The 21,244-nt window shown below is 45.4% G+C and overlaps 1 protein-coding gene and 1 long non-coding RNA gene across 4 annotated transcripts; both read right to left on the minus strand.

The window, feature by feature from the left end:
• Positions 1-36: 36 nt before the first annotated feature.
• Positions 37-12,537, minus strand: c6h15orf39 (chromosome 6 C15orf39 homolog). Of its 3 annotated transcripts, none has more exons than XR_008648709.1 (4): positions 12,393-12,537; positions 8,055-11,308; positions 886-2,392; positions 37-804 (listed from the first exon to the last, which is right to left on the minus strand). XR_008648709.1 is itself a non-coding variant. In XM_055222398.1 (4 exons), exons 2-4 carry the CDS (start codon positions 11,278-11,280, stop codon positions 2,387-2,389), a joined length of 3,267 nt encoding a protein of 1,088 aa, XP_055078373.1. In that variant the 5' UTR covers positions 11,281-11,308; positions 12,393-12,537; the 3' UTR covers positions 37-2,386. The 3 variants fall into 3 exon arrangements, 2 of the variants coding, with proteins under 2 accessions (XP_055078373.1, XP_055078372.1); XM_055222398.1 differs by adding an exon at positions 6,184-6,218 and having other exon boundaries at positions 37-2,392; XM_055222397.1 differs by having other exon boundaries at positions 37-2,392.
• On the minus strand, positions 37-20,809 carry LOC129456305 (uncharacterized). The gene is made up of 2 exons (XR_008648711.1): positions 20,757-20,809; positions 37-1,155 (listed from the first exon to the last, which is right to left on the minus strand). It is a non-coding gene; the product is annotated as an uncharacterized LOC129456305 (long non-coding RNA).
• Positions 20,810-21,244: the final 435 nt, after the last annotated feature.

The raw sequence follows: 21,244 nt of genomic DNA on the forward strand, positions 1-21,244 counted from the left end.
GGCTCAAACTGCTGACAGACTGGACAGAGGAAGTGGTTATGTGAAAAACATTTATTCAAAGTCTCATTCAGTCTCCATAGGTTTAAAAACAGTATAAAACCTTAAATAGCCTTTTCCAGCTGAGGTTGTACAAGTTCACAGTCAAATCCTGAGGCTCAGCAGCTTTAGACAAGAAAATAAAAATCACCTTCAGTAAAACAACCCACACTTTAGAAAAAGGGACAAAACAAATGAACAGACACAGAGTCTGGGGTCAAGAATCAGAGTGGATCACATTAAACGAGTAAATGGTGCAGATGCTTCAAAATTACACTTGGTTGTTAAGGCTCTGTGTTTTGGTTTAAAAAGACAACATAAAACAGGAATCTGGTGTCATTCCCATTTCAATTTGGAACCACAGTTCTCTATAAACAGTCACAAACTCCTCTGGATAAAAATCTCATCAAATCACAAAAACTCATACATACAGCTTTAAAACGTCTTTGAAGGTCCGTGTTGTTTTTGGATTCAGATTAGAGCTGGACAATGTACTGCAAAGTTATTGTTGCCATGGCCACAACCTCAAACATGAAATAATATAGAACAATAGTAATAATGGTGAAGTCTAATGGATTTTTTTGAGACAAATGTTTCATTTTGACTTGGGATTCACTGAAAAACTACTTAAAGATGCTATTCAACTTTGCTGGAGGCTTGTCTCACTGGAGATCTTGTTACTTTGAATGTTCCACAGTATGGCACTGAAGTTGTCTGTCTCCATGGAAACAAGCAGATGATGCCACCAAACCACAGCTCAGAGCAGATCTGTGTTGAGGCAAGCCTTCTCATAGTAAGAATGCATGTTTAAAAGGTATTTTTGAAAAATAAAACGCCCATAAAACATACCAATGGAGAAACAGACAAGTGGATGGAAGACCCTGCACCAGAAAAGATACTTAGTGTAACTTTAAAGTTCCAATATTACACAAAACTGATTCCTGTAAGCTCTAAGTTCTAATGCTGTTACCTCCTCAAAAACATACCTGGAGTTGTGTTTCATTGACATGTTAAGTAACCCGTTATTATTAGTCTGTCTACATCTCCAAAGCTCAAACTGCTCTGTTCCACCTTGTGATGTCATGAAGTGGTAGTTTTCAAGTTAACAGCTCCTTTTACCTTTAGTTCAGTAGAGATTGGCAATTCCAGGGCTGAAATCATCCAAATGATACTAGTGAAAGTGTATGGAGTTTAAAAACACAGTGGAGCACTTCCTGTATTACCACGCCTGACATCACAACAGATTGTTTTCTGTTTGAGAGAAGAACTCAGCCTAAATATGCAGGGTTTGTGTATTAAACATGTGTGAATGAAACAAAACACAACTCCAGGTCTGTTTGTGATGAGGAAACGGTGTAATTTGGATGTTGCAGATCTGGATGTTCAAATTGGCAACTGACCTGGGCTCATTTCATTTACTTAACTTCAGTCTCAAGACACTTCATGACCTAATCGTCGATCTTGAGCCAGCCCTTCTTGTAGTCTATGAGCAGCTCCAGGTAGTACTTCCACTCTGGTTCCGTCTCGTACTGCACCTCAAACACCGTTTTCAGGGGGTTGGGGTGGGCTTTGTGAATCTGGAGCACCTCCCCTCTGTACCATACCTCTGATTTGTCGTCCTCTTCATACAGATGCTGAATCCTCTTCCCTACCAGATCGGGGTAGTATGTCTTCATCACCTGCCTGGCTCTATGCACAGCTGAGCGCAGCACCCTGCGCCTCCTGTAGTCGGTGCTGTGGCACGCTGACAGGTAAGGGCAGTATTTGATTGTTAATAGCGAGCGCAGTTTTCTTTTGGAGTAGATGTTAAGAGGGCGTAAAGAATTAGAGAAAGTGTTTCTCCTCCATCTGGCAACCTCGGGAGCTCTCCTAACAGGTTCGGTGCTTACTTCCTGTGCGGCATCAGGGTCTGATGGCCGTGGCTCCAAGTGCTTTTTGTCTGAGTCTAAAACAGGTCGATAGCTCGTTCTTTTTCTGTCAAACAGGCGTCTCAGTTTGAGGATGACCCCTGAACCATTTTTGGATTTTCGCAAAGTGGACCCTCCCCCATCGACGGACAGCTCCTCGGAAGTCAAAGGGCACATCCAAGATTGGTCAACTCCATCACACACGTCAGCTTGTTGGGTTGGATTAGAACCTGGTTTAGAGTCATTCTGGTCCTCCTCGTCCGACGAACAATCAAACAATCGTCTTGAACTGGTTTTAATGCAGCTCCTCCTCTTTAAAAGGGATTTGGTTTCAAGTTCCTCTGAATCATCTGGAGGTGGCGGTAGTGAGACAGGTGAACTCTGGCTGCTGCTTGGTCCTGCGCAACATTCGTCAGCCTCAGCATCAAGACGATCCTCCATTTCTAGTCCTGAAAAAAAGCAGAAAGGAGTCAGGTAATTTGAGTGAGATAATAGTATTTTTGTTTATGTTTGTCCTCGTCTCTGGAATTAAAAATCTGCATTTTAAGATCTGTTTGCTCCAGTTCTATGAAACCGTGGTTATTTTAAAAGGGCCTATATCACACCAAATTTACTCCTGTGAGCTCCATGTTCTAATGCTGTTACCTCCTCAAAAACAAACTGTTTTGTTTCATTTACACATGTTTGAGTAACACTTTATTATTAGTCTGTCGACATCAAAAGGTGGAATAGAGCATTTTGAGCGTTGGAGATATAATGAAGTGGTAGTTTTCAAGTTAACAGCTACATTCTACCTTTAGTTCAGTAGAGAGTGGCAATTCCAGGGCTGAAATTATCTAAATGATTCTAGTGAAGGTGTGTGGAGTTAAAAACACAGTGGAGCACTTCCACCTTGTGATGCCATCATGTGGTAATACAGGAACAGAGTGTTTTCAGTTTGAGAGAAGAACTCAGCCTAAATATGCAGGGTTTGTGTGTTAAACATGTGTGAATGAAACAAAACACAACTCCAGGTCTGTTTGTGATGAGGAAACAACATTAGAACAGAGATCAGAAAGTAGAGTAACATGGGCCCTTTAAAATGTAAACAAAATCATTATTCCATTCATTTTGTGCAGAGACTCCAACTGCTAAAAGTCAAAACTACATCAAAGTTCAACAGTTGCACATTACATCATAGCCCCAGATATCCATTTGGTTGTTTAAGCACTGTGTACTTTGACCACCAGAGGGTGGTCAAAGTACGCTCAAAACGCTGACAGACTTTGGACAGGAGGAAGTCAGATATAAAAAACATGTATTCAGCGTGTCATTCAGTTTAGTTTTTGCTTCCTTCTTGGGAGCAGGTCCAAGAGGCAGTTTGAAGCTGGAGGAGAATTCATTTTTAAAGTCCTGCAGCCAAGAAGAAAAACAACAGAGGGAGCATGAAAAAGAAAACAGTTGAAAGATGGCCAACCAACGAAAGAGCTTAGCACACAAATGTCTACATCCACTTAAAACATGCACCATGGAACTGTTCGGCAGGAGGGTTCGCCACCTGCTGGTCTCCATGGAGATGTTACGCAGTATGGCATTACACTAAAACACATGTCAAACTCAAGGCCCGGGGGCCAAATATGGCCCTCCACATCATTTCATGTGGCCCTCGACAGGGCAAACTAAAAGGTATGACGGTCTTAAAATGTAATTTTAAGAGATTAGCAGTTACACAGCCACATTTTTACATCTAGGCTAATGCATATGCAATATTTGTAACTTGAACAAGTAATAAATACAGAAACAGTTTAAAAAGTAGTTAGATTTATTTTACATCCGGCCCTTTGAAGGCAGCTAATTTGCTAATGTGGCCCCCGGTGAAAATATGTTTGACACCCCTGCACTAAAAGGTCCATGTTATGGGCTGGACACACAGGGAGCGACGTCGCTCGCTCTCCATTTATTTTCAATGGTCTCTGTGTGACACTGCAAAAATCGCTCGTCTCTCTCACCTCCGCGACAAGCGAAAGTCATGCACGTGAAAACCTCGCACTCGTGCATGTCGACGTGCACAGGCGGGCCTGCGACGCGACTAATGAAAGTTGAAAAATGTTCTACTTTTATCGCTGTCGCCTGCACAACAGCCAATCACCGAGAGTTTGATTGACGAGCCAATGCACTGTCCACTTCAGAAACATCATGGAGGAGAAAATTATACTCACGGTGTCAGATTTCCCAATTCTTTTTGACATATCTCAAAGAGACTACTGAGATATATCAAAAAAAGCAGCTGCATGGGAACTCGTTGGTGCCAGGGTGAATATGAGTTAACATGCGCAAATTTGTTAATTCAGATAAATTTATGGAGGCTAATAACCAAATGTATTAAAGACTGATTCAACATTAAAAAATATATTTAAGGTTTTTACATTAAACAGAATTAGCTGCAGAATAGGGTGGACCCAGGATTGCTTTTTTTAGTTTTATAGAGTGCAACCAATTGTAATATTTTAGTCAAATGAAGCAAAACTTTACGAGATTTCATTTTAGCGTCTTTTTCCCATCTACCGCTATTAACCTCAAAATTCCCTCCAAATAAACAGTCAATCAGACGTGTAGGAGGCTCGCGATCTGCTCTGGAACAGAGCACGACGTGACAAGCTGCCGCTAGTCGCTGCAGTTTGTCGCTGCCCGTGTGTTCGATTTTAAAGCCTCTGCGATGAGTGTCGCTGCACGCTGTCGTTAGTCGCTCCCCGTGTGTCGAGCCCATTACTCTACTCTCTGACCTCTGTTTTAATGTTGTTTCCTCATCACAAACAGACCTGGAGTTGTGTTTGTTTCATTCTCTCTCTTTGTTCTTCTCTCAAACTAAAAACACTCTGTGGAGCACGTCCTATCTTACCACATGACATCACAAGGTAGAACAGTGTTTTTAAACTCCATACACCTTCATTAGAATCATTTGGATCATTTCAGCCCTGGAATTGCCAATCTCTACTGAACTAAAGGTAAAAGGAGCTGTTAACTTGAAAACTACCACTTTATGACATCACAAGGTGGAACAGAGCATTTTGAGCTTTGGAGATGTAGACAGACTAATAATAAAGTGTTACTCAAACATGTGTAAATGAAACAAAACACAACTCCAGGTCTGTTTTTGAGGAGGGAACAGCAGAACATGAATTAAAGCTACAAAAGTCAGTTTGTGTGATACAGGAGCCTTAAACCATCTTATTAATCTACAGGTGTTTTTCATGCTCAAAACGACATTGAAAAACATGCAATCTTCCTGTGAGCAAGGTCACCTTTCCACAGATCCAATCTGTACTTTCCAGTCTGTAAATTTAATGTCACACTGTGAAACATTTTTGGCAAAGCACAAGACAAGCAGGAGACAATACCTCCAGTAGAATAGTAATGTACAGCATCTTTAAATGGAACAGGAGAGGAAGGAAGGAGCCATTTTAAAACCAGCCTCTACAAGCAGGCCCGCGCCCGCTCATAAATGCCGCCCTACCCTACGAGGATGCGCGGGACCCTCCCCTAGGAGCAGAAGTGTCAGACCCTTCCATACGAGCAGGTGTTTCTGACCCTCTACAACTTTCTAAATGATGAACAAAATCATCAAGATTAACGTGAGTATGTACATTTTATTTGAAAAAGTTGTTATTTTATTACGAAATGGTAAGATTTGAGCTGCAGAGGTTGGATGTGGCTGTGCAGCTCAGGCCTGTGATTAAACAGGGTCAAACTAGGTCAAATAGGGTTAAACAGGGTTGAACTGGGTTAAAAAGAGGTCACCGGGAACATCCTCTTATTTTAATCTTATTCTGAGGCATATTTTTTCAATATTATCGTTTATGGTGACACTTCTCTGTTGCCATATTTCGAGCTTAAACGTGTTCTTGTGACAGGCCCGTTCACCACCACCAATGTTAGTTCGTAACAATCTGAAGTAAAGACAGAAAAAGAACAGCTGAGATGTTGAAATGGAGTCCGGCAGAGTCACATGATGCGGAGTCAGGACTTCCTTTAACAGCGGCTGCACAGGGAGAAGGAGGAAGTGCTGCAGAAGATGCAGAGTTTAGTGAAAGTGAATGACTCAATGTCCCAGACGCAGAAGTCTTTGTGACACAAGCCCAGATTCAAACAGAAATGTGGAAATGAGGAGTTCAGGTTTGCAGTCAGGAGGGCATCATGCTTGATTAGTTTTTAGATCAGAGGCTCAGACTGTGTGAAGAGGACAGGGGCTAAAGCTCTGTACCTGCACTCGGCTTTGGACTTCACAAGACGCTGACTCTGGAACAAAGGTTTTCAAATAACATATGTTTAATATGAGGTTTGTGTCAGTTTCAAGATGCTTCCACAGACCTGCAGAAAACACACTGACATTTAAAACATCTGAATGGGTTTAATACAAGATGTTTTCTGGGACCAAGATGAGCTTGTACCTCACATCTCCACAGTTATGTTACAACCACAGACTGTGTTAAGAAGTGACTGTGACGTCACCCACCGCATTCGGCTCCAAATGAAGCTCATCAAGGCTAGCAGTTATAGGGACCAATTTGGAGCAGAGTTCCATATTTGGAATTCCAACTGCGAGTATCATAGCAACCAAAGAACCAATCTGGAGCAAACCTGTTGAAGGTAACACCCCTTCCTGCCCACACTGTTGGTTTAGCAGGGAGCGGGCGCTTAGCAACACTGTCAATCAAACCTGTTGCTAACGCTAGCAGGAGCAACTTCAGGGAAAAAAAGTCACCTGATTTGTCTGTTATTACTGTTCATATCCTGATTTACAGACACAATAGTGAAATAAAAAACCCAGGATCATGTATTGCGGGTTAATATGAATATTTAAGACCAAAATGATGAGTCTGACAGCAGAAGTTACAAAGAGAGGGGCCACAGTTTTACAATAGAAAGTGAATTGGAGCCCAAAGTGAGCCCATGATCACTTCCTGTTTGGAATGCGGCAGCTAGCAGGTTAGCTATGTCCATTTACATATAAAGTCCCTGGTTACATTAGGCCCAAACTGGCCCTGGGTCCTGACCAAACTAACCAAGGGACCGTTTGGGTTTCAAATGGGCGAAAACACAACACTCTTTTATTAAGTCTCATTAATTCACAGTCAAAACATGAGGTGCAAACACTTTTAAATGAAGTCGCAGTGCAACCTTTTACCCGTTTGACCCAGGCCTGAAAAGGGAAAACTACCACTACTTAAGGTACTAAAGTTGGGCTATATATACAAAAATAATATGCGTCTCTGTTTCCGACTAAACTTGTGGTTGGGCTTTAAATACCTCCGAACAAGAAGGGCAGAAGTGTTAGTTTTGATTTGCATGTTTCTGTGGCAGTTAAAACTCTACACTCGATATTTTAAATGACTGATCTTATAAACTTATCCCACCTCTCCACGTTCTTTGTCAATCTCACAAAGTCTGAGGTCTACAGAGATGCTCTCAGACTTCAGGGCACTTCACTGGCACAGCTCCATCTGAGCCTGTATAACTGAAGAGTGACAACGCTGCTGTTTTGAGACATGTCATGTATAAACGTATATAAATGTATATAAAAGTATAAAATTGTAATTTTAATAAAATATGTTTATTGTATCCTTGATTAATCTGACTCAGTCATGTGTTGCTTCCGCTGTGGAAACACTGGTCCAGCGTCTCCTAAGAATTTGCTTTATATATTTTTTATATCCTCTGTATCTATATATATATATATATATATATATATATATATATATATATATATATATGTATATGTGTGTGTGTGTGTGTGTGTGTGTACATATATATATATTTATTTTGATCCCTTTAAATCTCTTTCTGCATATGTAGCTGTATATAGCTCTATCTCTCCATCGCTCTGTATATAGCTCTCTTTCAATCTCCCTCTATCTCTCCCTGTATCTTTCCATCTCTCTTTCCATCTCTCAAGAGTTAAAAAAAAAAAAAAAAAAGGGTAATTTTTCAGTATCATCACTGCACTTCAATTTGCAATATTTATATTTTTAAAACTGGGATTGTGTTCACATCTCAAACAGCTTTAGGAGCAAAACATCTGAGTGATTGAACTTTAAGCGACTGCAGTGACATACAGTCTTCAAATGGACTCACCGAGCTGCTTGCAGACACAGGTATAGTACAGCAGGTTGACCACGTCAGCGTAGACCAGCGGCAGGTGTTTGTAGGACATGAGTTTACGGAGGCGGGAGGAGCAGGCACGTTTGTTCATCTGGATAAGGGCCTTCTCCTCGGACAGCGTGGTGGGTCGCAGCTCCACCTTATGCTCCTGCAGTACCTGGTCAATCAAACCTCCGTGTACTGAGGGAAACAACACCTCCTTCACTACCAGCATCGGCAAAAAGATAGCGCCAGTGCGCATCACAAAGGGGAAAGGGCAATGGTCCTGACTGTATTCGTTCAGTCTTTGGTAGATGTCCTGTAGAGAGGACTTCATCTCCTCATTCAAACAGGCGTTTCTGCCTTTTGCCCCAAACAGACATCTCACTTTCTGGTTTTTACTGGCGGGAACATGGCTCAACTCCATTTGACTAAGCCAGGACCGTAGCGTATCTTCTGAAGCAGCAGCCACAGACTTGGAGATCAGCTTGACAAGGGACTGGTGCAGTTCAAAGAAATGTTTGCGAGCAGGCATCTGGAGTGGAGCACTGGCCAGAGGTGGCTGGGTGTTTTGTGGTTCTGGAGAGCTGACTGGTTTCTGGACAACGCGGGGGAAATGGATATCTGGGGCTATGATGTTATAGGTGGAGAGCTTAAGGTGATGGGGAGGAATGTTGAGAAAGCCAACTCTCTCGGGAAAAGAAGGAGAAGGAACTGGGATCGGGGGAGCCGAGAGAGGAGGAGAGCTGCATGTAGGAGTACGTTCTTTCCCAAACAACTTCTGTCCAAACTCACCTCCTGAGCGCTTGTTCTCATCCTCTCTCTGACCAAAATCCAGTTCACATTTTTTTATTTCCAACATGTCCGCCCTCTCAGGCAGATCCATGTCCTCTGGTTCCTTCATGTCCGCCCTCTCAGGCAGAGCCATGTCCTCTGGTTCCTTCATGTCCGCCCTCTCAGGCAGATCCATGTCCTCTGGTTCCTTCTTAATGATGTTAAGTTGCTTGTGACACTCTGAGATTTCTGAGCAGCTGTTTGGGTCTATTGGCTCATCCTTTTCATGTTTACTTATTTGTTTAGTTTCAGTATCTGGTTGATTCTGTTTAACTTTAGTATGATGTAAGGGAGCTGGCTCAGGAGCCGCAGGACTCATGTGTATCAGTTCATAGGAACACTCCTGTTTGATCTTTACCTCTGATGGATGCTTTGTTAGTTTAACGTTATTTGAAAAGCCCATCTGTTGAACTGGGTTTTCTTCTTTCTTAGTGACTCTAGTATCTGACTTCTTATCTTCACAAAGACCAGTGTGTTCTTTGTATCTATGTAAAGTTTTTGTGCGGCTCATGTTCACGGCTTTTGACAGTAAAAACTGTGGTTTCACATCTTCATTTGACCGCTGAGCTCTGCTTTGGTTTGAACTGGGGTGAGCAGGTCCCTGTCGCAGTGAGCCCAAAAGCAGCCTGGACATCTGCAAGTAGGTTTGGTAAGGAGCCAGGCTGAAGACATTATTAATAACTGGCATCGGAGACGAGATATCAGCACTTTTATCTTTGGAGTTTCCCAGATCAGGTTTTTGTCTCTTAAGATCTGGCTCAACCACAAAAACATCGTCGTCATCATCGTCTTCAGTGATGCTGATAGACGATACGGGCAGGGCTCGTTTCACTGGGCCTGTGTGTTCGTGTGTGTGTGCAAGTTGTGGTGTGGAAGGATTTTGAAGTGGAGGGCAGTAGAGGATTTTCTGAGCGTTTGTTTTTTTTGATAAAATGGCGTGCGGCAGGGGGGGGATTGTGAGCTGATTAGGCTGAGGCCGGACATGATAGGCATGATATCTCGAGGGATGCACACCCAGATCTGAGTGAGCTGGCGGCTGTGTGGGAGGAAGAGGAGGAGGGGGAGCTCTGTGTATTCTTTCTCCAAGCGGGCTCATGTAAACAGTATTTTTTGGGGGGCCGTATTTGTTTTGTGCCTGTGCACTCGTAGCTGCCGTACATGTTCTGATACATGTCGTGGGGCTGGTCTGCTCCACACACACAGATGAAGAGGGTGGCTCAGTATGTTGGGCACATTTGTCCCTATAACCAGAAGCTAAAGTGGCCACAGGTCGATGCACATGCTTAGGGCTAGGGTTTGTGAAGTCATGGGGTGCTGTGCGTGGATGTCTATGGCCGTGGATTGACCTCGTATTTAAGCTTAACCTTGGGATGAAATAACCCGGGTATTCAGATCCATGTAAAAATGTGGGATTTGGCATGAGCTCCCTTCTATGCAGAGACATGTCCCCATGCAGCGGTGTGGGTACTATGTAATGGTTCCCTGCTGTTTGTATGGAATGTTTCAGGATGACTGGGACCTCATCTGCATTCATGGAGCCAGTGTTCTGAGTCTCCGTCCTCTGCTCTACCTCCACACTCACAGGGGAACAGTAAAAAACTGGGTGCTGTGCTGCGTGTCCATATTTGGAGATAGGAGAAGTGCTGTGAAACACGGCGGGCTCGTATGCAGCTTGGGAGGGGTACAGGCGGGGGTAGGCTCTAGGAGAACACTGTAAACTGTGGTTCACTTCCTTCATGTTTGTGGAGCTGTAGGTTTGACGGAGCGCAGCCGGCAGAGACACAGCCTCAGAGGGTCTGTGTGGAGGATCTGAAGGTTCCCTGTGCTTCCAGCAGGACTCATAAGCTCTGTGTTTGGAGCCATGTCCCAGCACACAGCACAGGTCACTGCAGCAGGAGCTCTGTGTGTAAACGGCCTGAGGAACAGCGAGATAAACAGGTCTGTCAGAGGAGACGGTGTCAGCTCCAACAGGGCTCTTCCTTACAATAACTGAGGCTGCATTCTCAGAGCCGCTCACCCCTGGACTGTCTGAGTACAGCGTAAAGCCCGGTTTTATCCCAGAGCCTGTATATTCAAGATGGCTCTCGTTTGAGCTGCCATCTCTCCTGTAGATGTGCTGCTGGTCTGTGGCAGAGCTGTGGGTCACAGGACTTTCTCTATCTAGGCTCTCTGCGCTGGTCCAGGGGACAGGGTATGATCCGAGGTCTTTTCCTGGAGGTATGAAAGAGAAATATGCTCCAGTGAACGGTTTGCCCATGAATCTGGAGCCGCTCGGGGGGACCTGGGACTGGCCGTTAGGAGCTACAGTTTCATTGAAGGATGGCATTCTTCTCCCAAATGTTGACTCCAGGAGGATCTCCATGGAGTGACCGCTCACCATGGACATGAAAACAGACGAGGTTGTTTTTTTATATCTGAAAGAAGAAAAATGTGCAGTTTTTAGAATCAAATTGCAAACAGCTGTAACAAAAAACAACTATAACCAAAGCCACGCCTACAAGTACACAGGTCTTCAAGCACACAGACCTACAAGTACACAGGCCTACACCCTGTTTGATTGCATTCCCTCTGATATCTGGGTTTTCTGAATTTTCATTTGCACAAAACAAGCAACAGCTTTTATCACAAAATAATGAAGCGCAAGAACTAATGAGAATCCAACGCGTTTACAGTGCATACCTTCTGTCTGCAGCTGTACGCTCCTGGATGCACCTGTATGCACCTGTATGCACCTGTATGCTCTTGTACGCTCCTGTACGCTCTTGCACGCTCCTGTACGCTCTTGCACGCTCCTGTATGCTCCTGTATGCTCCTGTATGCACTTGTCTGTACCTGTCTCACAACACCGGCCACACGCACACGCCTCCTCACCCCTGATCCTGTGTCCAGCGCATTCAGCCGCAGTGACCCATGACCCGTTTTACAGAGGCTCCTGTGATGACAGGTGCTTTTACAGATACTTCTGTCATGACAGGTGCTTTTACAGATACTCCTGTCATGACAGGTGCTTTTACAGATACTCCTGTCATGACAGGTGCTTTTACAGATACTCCTGTCATGACAGGGGACCTCTCATAACCCGTGCTCTTACAGACGCTCATGTCCTGATGCTGAAAACACAGTGACCCGCTCCACACAGTGACCCGTGATGCTGAACACACAGTGACCCGATACACAGTAACCCGTGATGCTGGACACAGAGTGACCGCTGTTGTAGCTGAAGCAGAAGTGACCAAAAAAGTTTACATCAGCGATTCCAAAAAAGGAAGTTTCAGCCCTGCACTTTCAGCGTGCGCGAAGCCGTGCGCGTGCTTATCGGACTGAGCGGAGGACCATAAATACTTCCTGTGTGAAGAGCTGCTCTAGATCTGTTCTGTCTGAACAACACGCGCCGAGGCCCTGGTTCCCGTGAGAAACTCGGACACACGCGCCTCGGAGCTGTACAGAGGGAACCCCACGGAGCGCGCGTGCACAGAGAAACACCTCAGAAACACTCACCCACTGCGCAGTCATGGCACGGACACGGTAACTCCATGGACGGTCCCTGTGGGGAGTCCGGGCGCGTGCGTCCCCGGTCCTTTACGCACGTGACTCCGCTCTAAACGTGCAGCTCAACAAAACTCTCCCGCTCCGTGCGCGCTGCACAAGAAGTTTGAGACGAAGACAAAAGGCAGGAGGATGGTCTCCGTAAGGGCGGGGCGTGTGCCTCGGCCATGTGACCCGTCCCCGCACTGTTATTGGCTCCAGACTCACGCGCGGCCCCGGGGCTGATTCTTTTCCTCATTCTTTAATAGATGACCAAACACCCGGGCGCCGCGCTGTCACAGGTCGAGTCTGTGTCGAGTCTGTGTCGAGTCTGTGCAGTGTAAACATAAAGAGACTCAACACTGTCCCTGTGTTTAGAGACTGAACACTGCACCAAAATGATCCATGTGTGCGCTGAACACTCTGAACACTCTGAATATTCTGAATATTCTAAACACTCTGAATATTCTGAACACTCTGAATATTTTGAACACTGAATATTCTGAACACTCTGAACACTGAATACTTTGAACACTCTGAACGCCAAACACTCTGAACACTCTGAATACTCTGAATACACTGAATACTCTGAATACACTGAATACTGTGAATACACTGAATACACTGAACATTCTGAACACTCTGAATACTCTGGACACTCTGAATGCTCTGCACACTCTGAATACACTGAATATTGTGAATACACTGAACATTCTGAACACTCTGAATACTCTGAATACACTGAATACTCTGAATACACTGAATACTGTGAATACACTGAATACACTGAACATTCTGAACACTCTGAATACTCTGGACACTCTGAATGCTCTGCACACTCTGAATACACTGAATATTGTGAATACACTGAACATTCTGAACACTCTGAATACTCTGAAAACACTTAACACTCTGAAGACTGAAAAATCTTATGTATAATTAGAGACGAAAAATCACACATGTGCAGACTGTAGAAAAGTAACTGTATCAGAACAGATAAGAACTTTTCAGAAAGGATTTCAGGTTCACGTTTTCAGTTACTCCACAACACTGCCTGTAAGCAATCATTATATGGCCAGTTTAGAAAAGAATCTATAAAGGTAGATGCCATTGGTGCAGATTATTGGCCACGTTTTTTGTCTGTCCCAAAAAAACTGCACAGCTGTGTGACAAAAGGACAATACATCACTGTGTGAGGGAGTGGACATCACTGTGTGTGGGACTGGACATTACTGTGTGCGGAACTGGACAAGACTGTGGACATCATGAGAGTGGGAATCACTGTGCGGGAGTGGACATCACTGTCTATGGGAATGGACATCACGTGGGAGTTGGCATGACAGTGTGCAGGAGTAGACATCAATGTGTGAGGAAATGGACATCACTGTGTGAGGGACTGGACATCACTGTGTGCAGGAGTGGACATCACTGTGTGAGAAAATGGACATCACTGTCCAAAGGACTGGACGTCTCTGTAGGACTGGACATCACACAGGAGTGGACATCACTGTGTGCGGAAGTGTACATCACTGTGTGTGGGACTGGACATCATTATGGACATATCTCTTTGCGGGACTGGACATCACTGTGGACATCACTGTGTGAGTGACTTTACATCACTGTGGAATTCACTGTGTTTGGGACTGGACATCACTGTGTGCGGAAGTGGACATCACTGTGTGCGGGATTGGACATCACTGTGGACATCACTATGTGAGGGACTGGACATCACTGTGGACATCACTGTGTGCAGGACTGGACATCGCTGTGTGCGGGATTGGACATCACTCCGGAGTGGACATCACTGTGTGAGAAAATGGACATCACTGTCTAAAGGACTGGACATCTCTGTGTGCGGGACTGTACATCACGCGGGAGTGGACATCACTGTGTGCGGAAATGTATATCACTGTGTGCGGGTCTGGACATCACTATGGACATATCTCTGTGCGGGACTGGACATCACTGTGGACATCACTGTGTAAGTGACTTTACATCACTGTGGACATCACTGTGTGAAGGACTGGACATCACTGTGTGCGGAAGTGGACATCACTGTTTGTGGGACTGGACATCCCTGTGTGCGGGAAGTGGACATCACTGTGTGAGGGAATGGACATCACTGTGGACATGACTGTGTGAAGGACTGGACATCACTGTGGACATAACTGTGTACGGGACTGGACATCACTCTCCACTGAAGTGGATATCACGCGGGAGTGGATGTCATTGTGTGCGTTACTGGACTTCACTGTGGACATCACTGTGTAAGGAAGTGGACATCACTGTGTGAGGAAGTGGACGTCAATGAGTGAGGGAGTGACTGTGTGCAGCAGGGAGGGAGTGGACGTCTCGCGGGAGAGTACATCACTGTGAGAGAGTGGACATCACTGTGTGCAGGACTGGACATCACTGTGGACATCACTGTGTGCGAGAGTGGACGTCACTGTGTACGGTAGTGGACATCACGGGAGTGGATATCGCTTTGTGCGGGAGTGGACAATATGGAAGTGGATATCATTGTGTGCGGGAGTGGAAGTGATGGAAGTGGACATCACTGTGTGAGGGAGTGGACATCTTTCTCAGAGTGAGTTTACATGACTGTGTGTGGGACTTCACGTGACTGTGTGAGGGAGTGGACGTCACTGTGTATGGGATTGGACGTCTCGCGGGCATGGACATCACTGTGTGAAAGATTAGTCGTCACTGTGGACATCACTGTGTGCGAGAGTGGACATCACTGTGTCCAGGAGTGGACATCACAGGAGTGGACATCAATGTGTGTGGGAGTGGATGTCACGGGAGTGGACATCACCGTGTGCAGGAGTGGACATCCCTGTGTGTGGGACTGGACATCAATGTGTGCAGGGACTGGAAATCACTGTGGACATCACTGTGTGTGAGAGTGGACGTCATGTGGGGAGTGGATGTCACTGTGTGCGAAAGTGGACATCACAGGAATGGACATCACTGTGTGCGTGAGTGGACATCACGGGAGTGGACATCACTGTGTGAGGGAGTGGACATCACGGGAGTGGACATCACTGTATGTGGGAATGGACGTCACTGTGTGCAGGAGTGGACATCACTGGGTGAGGGAGTGGACATCACTGTGTGCGGGAGTGGACATCACTGTGTGAGGGAGTGGACATCGCTGTGTGCGGGAGTGGACATCACTGTGTGAGGGACTGGAGGGACTGCAGGGATTGGAGATCACTGTGGACATCACTGTGTGCAGGAGTGGACATCCCTGTGTGTGAAACTGGACATCAATTTGTGTGGGACTGGACATCACTGTGGACATCACTGTGTCTGGGACTGGACATCCCTGTGTGTGGGATTGGACATCAATGTGTGCCGGGACTGGAGATCACTGTGGACAGCTTTGTGTGCGGGAGTGGACGTCACTGTGTTAGGGACTGGACGTCACTTTGTGCGAGAGTGGACATCACTGTGTGAGGGACTGGACATCCCTGTGTGTGCGACTGGACATCACTGTGTGCAGGGACTGGAGATCACTGTGGACATCACTGTGTGCGAGAATGGACGTCACTGTGTGCGAGACTGGAAGTCGCTGTGTGAGAAAGTGGACGTCACTGTGTGAGGGAATGGACATCACTGTGTGTGACTGGACATCAATTTGTGCGGGACTGGGGATCACTGTGGACATCACTGTGTGAGGTACTTTACAGCACTGTGTGATTGGACATCACTATGGACATCACTGTGTCTGGGGGTGGATGTCGCTGTTTTAGGCAATGGACATCACTGTTGGACATCGCTGTGTGTGGGACTTGACATCACTGTGTGTGGGACTGGACATCAATGTGTTCAGGACAGGACATCACTGTGGACATCACTGTGTGTGGGACTGGACATCACTGTGGACATCACTGTGTGCAGGACTGGACATCACTGTGTGCGGGACTGGACATCATTGTGTGTGGGACTGGACATAAATGTGTGCAAGACTGGACATCACTCTGGACATCAGTGGGTGCGGGACTGGACATCACTGTGGATATCACTGTGTGAGGGACTTTACATCACGGTGGACATCACTGTGTGTGGGACTGGACAGTACTGTGTGCGGGACTGGACATCATTGTGTGTGGGAGTGGACATCACTGTGTTTGGAACTGGACATCAATTTGTGCGGGACTGGACATCATTGTGGACATCACTGTGGACATCACTGTGTGAGGGAGTGGACATCAATGTGGACATCACTGTGTGCGGGGCTGGACATCACTGTTTGTGGGAGTGGACATCACTGTGTGCTTAAGTGGACATCACTGTGTGAGGGAGTGGACGTCACCGTGTGAGGGAATGGACATCACTCAGTGCGGGACTAGACATCACTCTCTGCTGGAGTGGACATCACGCGGGAGTGGATGTCATTGTATGCGGGACTGGACATCACTGTGTGAAGGAGTGGACATCACTGTGTGAGGGAGTTTACATGACTTGATGTCACTATGTGCGGGAGTGGACACTGTTTGCAGAACTGGACATCACTGTTTGTGGGACTGGACATTAATGTGTGCAGGACTGGTCATCACTGTGGACGTCTAATTTTTCCTGTTGTTTGATTTTCCTGTTTGTTTTTGTGTGTAGGCGGCACGGTGGCTGAGTAGCAACACTCATGCCTCACAGCAAGAAGGTTTGGTTCGATCCCCGGGTCGCCCAGGCCTTTCTGTGTGGAGTTTTTCATGTTTCTCCTCGTGTCTGGATGGGTTTCCTCCAGGTACTCCGGTTTCCCCCATCAACCAAAACATGAACGCCCTCCGAGACAACTGTTGTTGTGATTTTGGGGGTTACAAAAATAAAATGAACTGAGCTGAACATCACTGTTTGCGGCACTGGGACATCACTGTGTGCGGGACTGGTCATCACTCTGGACATCACTGTGTGCGGGACTGGTCATCACTCTGGACATCATTGTGTGAGGGACTGGACATCACTGTGTGTTGAACTGGACATCACTGTTTTCAGGACTGGACATCATGTGGACGTCACTGTGTGCGGATCTGGACATCACTGTGTGTGGGACTGGACATCATTGTGTACTGGACATCAATTTGTGCAGGACTGGACATCCAGTGGACATCACTGTGTGCTGGACTGGACATCACTGTGGACATCACTGTGTGAGGAACTGGACATCACTGTGGACATCAGTGTGTGCGAGGCTGGACATCACTGTTGATGTCACTGCGTGTGGAACTGGACATCGCTGTCTGCGGGATTGGACATCACGCGGAAGTGGATATCACTGTGTGAGGGAGTGGACATCACTGTGTGAGGGAGTGGACTTCACGGGACTTGACGTCACTGTGTGAGGGAGTGGACGTCACTGTCTACAGGAGTGGACATCTCGCAGGAGTGGACATCCCTTTGTGCCGGAGTGGACATCTCGCGGGAGTGGACGTCACTGTATGCAGAAGTGGACATCACGGGAGTGGACATCCCTTTGTGCCGGAGTGGACATCATGGGAGTGGACCTCAAGGGAGTGGACATCACTGTGTGCAGAAGTGGACATTACAGGAGTGGACATCACTGTTTGAGGGAGTGGCCATCACGGGATTGGACATCACTGTGTGAGGGAGTAGACATCATGGGAATGGACATCACTGTTTGCGGCAGTCGACATCACGGGAGTGGACATCGCTGTGTGCGGGAGTGGACATCATGGGAGTGGACATCATTGTGTGTGAGAATGAACATCATGGGAGTGGACATAACTTTGCGCGGGACTGGACATCACTGTGTGAGGGAGTGGACATCACTTTGCGCGGGACTGGACATCGCGGGACTGGACATCACTGTGTGAGGGAGTGGACATCACTTTGCGCGGGACTGGACATCACTGTGTGCAGGACTGGACATCACTGTGTGAGGGAGTGGACATCACTGTGTGTGGGACTGGACATCACTGTGTGAGGGAGACGACATCACTGTGTGCAGGATTGGACATCACTGTGGACATCATGGGAGTGGACATTACTGCGTGCGGGATTGGACATCAAGTGGTAGTGGACATAACATGGCTTCTGCAGCATTTGTAACGAGCAAAACAAGCAGAAAAGGCTCTACCAGCCAAATAATATGTGTCTATTATTAGTATTTTAGCTAATTAATAAACAACATGTTAAGTAAATAAAATGATGTAACACAGACGTAGTGCTGTGTCTCCGGCTGGATTCAACCTCTGACCTTCAGTGTTGTGCCTCAGGCTGGACTCGACCTTTGACCTTTTGTGAGCCTCAGTATAGTTTTCCAATGGTTTATAAATATATATGTCTAAGGTTTGTTTATTTCAGTTTGAGCCTCTTGATGTGCCTCCTGCCCAGGAGACTATTCTTCTCTGGGGTAAAGGCTCCACAGCTTGCATTCCCTCATGCCCCACCATCATTTGCTCAACCTCCTATTTCCATGACAACATGACACAAGGCCGCCAACACAAGAGGCAACGAGAGATACAGCACCGCTACAGGGCCCAGGGGCGAAGCCCCAGAGTCTGACTGCATCAGTGTTTGTGAATATGGCTAAAAAACAGGGTTTGGAAGGAACTGAGAATACGTGATCAGAATATTAAGAATATTTATATTCAGAAAAACTTTATTACACAGAAATTAACACTTTAAATTTGGCTTTGAACTGCACTGAATCAGTGAGAATAAAGAAAACACAGAAATCACTTACTGTGTGTGTGTGTGTGTGTGTGTGTGTGTATGTGTGTATGTGTTGGCTGCAGTTTTATCTTGTTGAGTTCAGGACAGAGTGTTGCATTGTCTGTGTTTATAACAGTAGCATCTGGACAGATACAGAGTTTACAATGGTCAGTGTTCTCAGGGTCAGCGTTCTGAGGGTCAGCACTCTGAGGGTCAGCATTCCAAGGGTCAGCACTCTGAGGGTCAGCGTTCTGAGGGTCAGCACTCTGAGGTCAGCATTCTGAGGGTCAGAGTTTTGAGGGAGCACTGTGGCGAAGGACATTGGATTTAGCTGCTGATCATTTCATTCTAAGTTTGTCATGTGGGAGTTCGGCTCTGGTCCTGCTTTCGTTCTGGTCCAGTTTAGACCATGGTCTAGAGCCAGTCCCAGTGAGAGAGTGAGAGAGTTTAAAGGTCCATATGACTCTGACCTATGTTCTAATGTTGTTTCCTCATCACATACAGACCTGGAGTTGTGTTTTGTTTTATTCACATGTTTAACACACAAATCCTGCACATTTAGGCTGAGTTCTTCTCTCAAACCGAAAACTAATTGTTCCACCTTGTGATGTCATCATGTCATAATACAGGAAGCTCAAGAGTGTTTTTAAACTCCATACACCTTCAGTAGAATCAATGGGATCATTTCAGATCTGGAATTGCCTGTCTCTACTGAACTAAAGGTAAAAGGAGCTGCTAACTTGAAAACTACCACTTGATGACATCACAAGGTGAAACAGCATTGTAAGCTTTGAAGATGTAAAGAGACTAATAATGTGTTAAAGTAAAGTGTTACTCAAACATGTGTGAATGAAACAAAACACACCAGATCTGTTTTTGAGGAGGGAACAGCATTAGAACATGATTTAAAGCTACATGAGTCAGTTTGTGTAATACAGGACTAGGGGGACTAGTTTTTCTGTAGGTGATGATGATGTTTATCATGATTATGATAAACAATAATATTGAAATTACTGTCACAGGTTAAGATTAAAATAAAGCAGGACAATCCCTGCAAACCCCTTTTAAACCGTATCATTAAAAGGCCTCCAGTATTTACACAGTATTTGGAGCTTTTAACAGTGCAGTACACTTCACTCTCCATGTTTACATACTGTATGTGTGCTAAACAAGCCTAAAAATCATCTAATTTAGTCACTGATTTTGAAACCCCAGAGTGAAATCCCTTGTTTAAAGCCCCTGAATCACACAAACTGACTCTTGTTGTTTTAAGTCATGTTCTAATGCTGTTACCTCCTTAAACAGACCTGGAGTTGTGTTTTTTTCATTTACACATGTTTGAGTAACACTTTATTATTAGTCTGTCTACATCTCCAAAGCTCAAAATGCTTTGTTCCACCTTGTAATGTCATCAAGTGGTAGTTTTCAAGTTAACAGCTTGTAGGTTTCTGTTCAGTTGCAAGAAGAACAGGCACAGAGGGAATTGTGTTTAAAGGAGGCTACAGATAAGAAATGTACACTTAACCAAAATGACCAGAACGTCGCTGCTCTCCTCAGTGTGATATATGGCCACTCGTGCATGATGAGAAACAGGACATTTGCACCTTTGTCAGAAAGTAAGCAATGGATTATATTTTTATATTGTTCACAAGCTCCTTTTACCTTTAGTTCAGTAGATTGGCAATTCCAGGTCTGAAATGATCCAAATGATTCTAAGGAAGCTGTATGGAGTTTAAAAACACAGTGGAGCACGTCCTGTATTACAACATGATGACATCACAAGGTGGAACAAAGTGTTTTTAGTTTCAGAGAAGAACTCAGTCTAATAAATATGCAGGGTTTGTGTGTTAAACATGTCTGAATGATTTGAATTATTTCTGCTCAGTGTTCTATTTTATTTGTTGTTTTTACTCTGTTTTGGTTCCTTATTTCTTTTCTCTTTCATGGTTTTAAGTAACTGATTTTAGCTTTTGCTTATAAAATGTGCTAATCAAAGTGAATTGGACTATGTGACTATCCATTTTGACATTTTTAGATGATAGACACCTCCCCTGGAATCTCCCCTGGCTCCTCCACTGGCACCTCCCCCTGGCACCCTCCGGCACCTCCCCTGGCAGATAAAAATGATCCCTGGCGATTGTTGGACTTGT

The sequence above is a fragment of the Periophthalmus magnuspinnatus genome, chromosome 6 (genome assembly GCF_009829125.3).
Source record: "Periophthalmus magnuspinnatus isolate fPerMag1 chromosome 6, fPerMag1.2.pri, whole genome shotgun sequence".
Taxonomy (NCBI): Eukaryota; Metazoa; Chordata; class Actinopteri; order Gobiiformes; family Gobiidae; genus Periophthalmus; species Periophthalmus magnuspinnatus.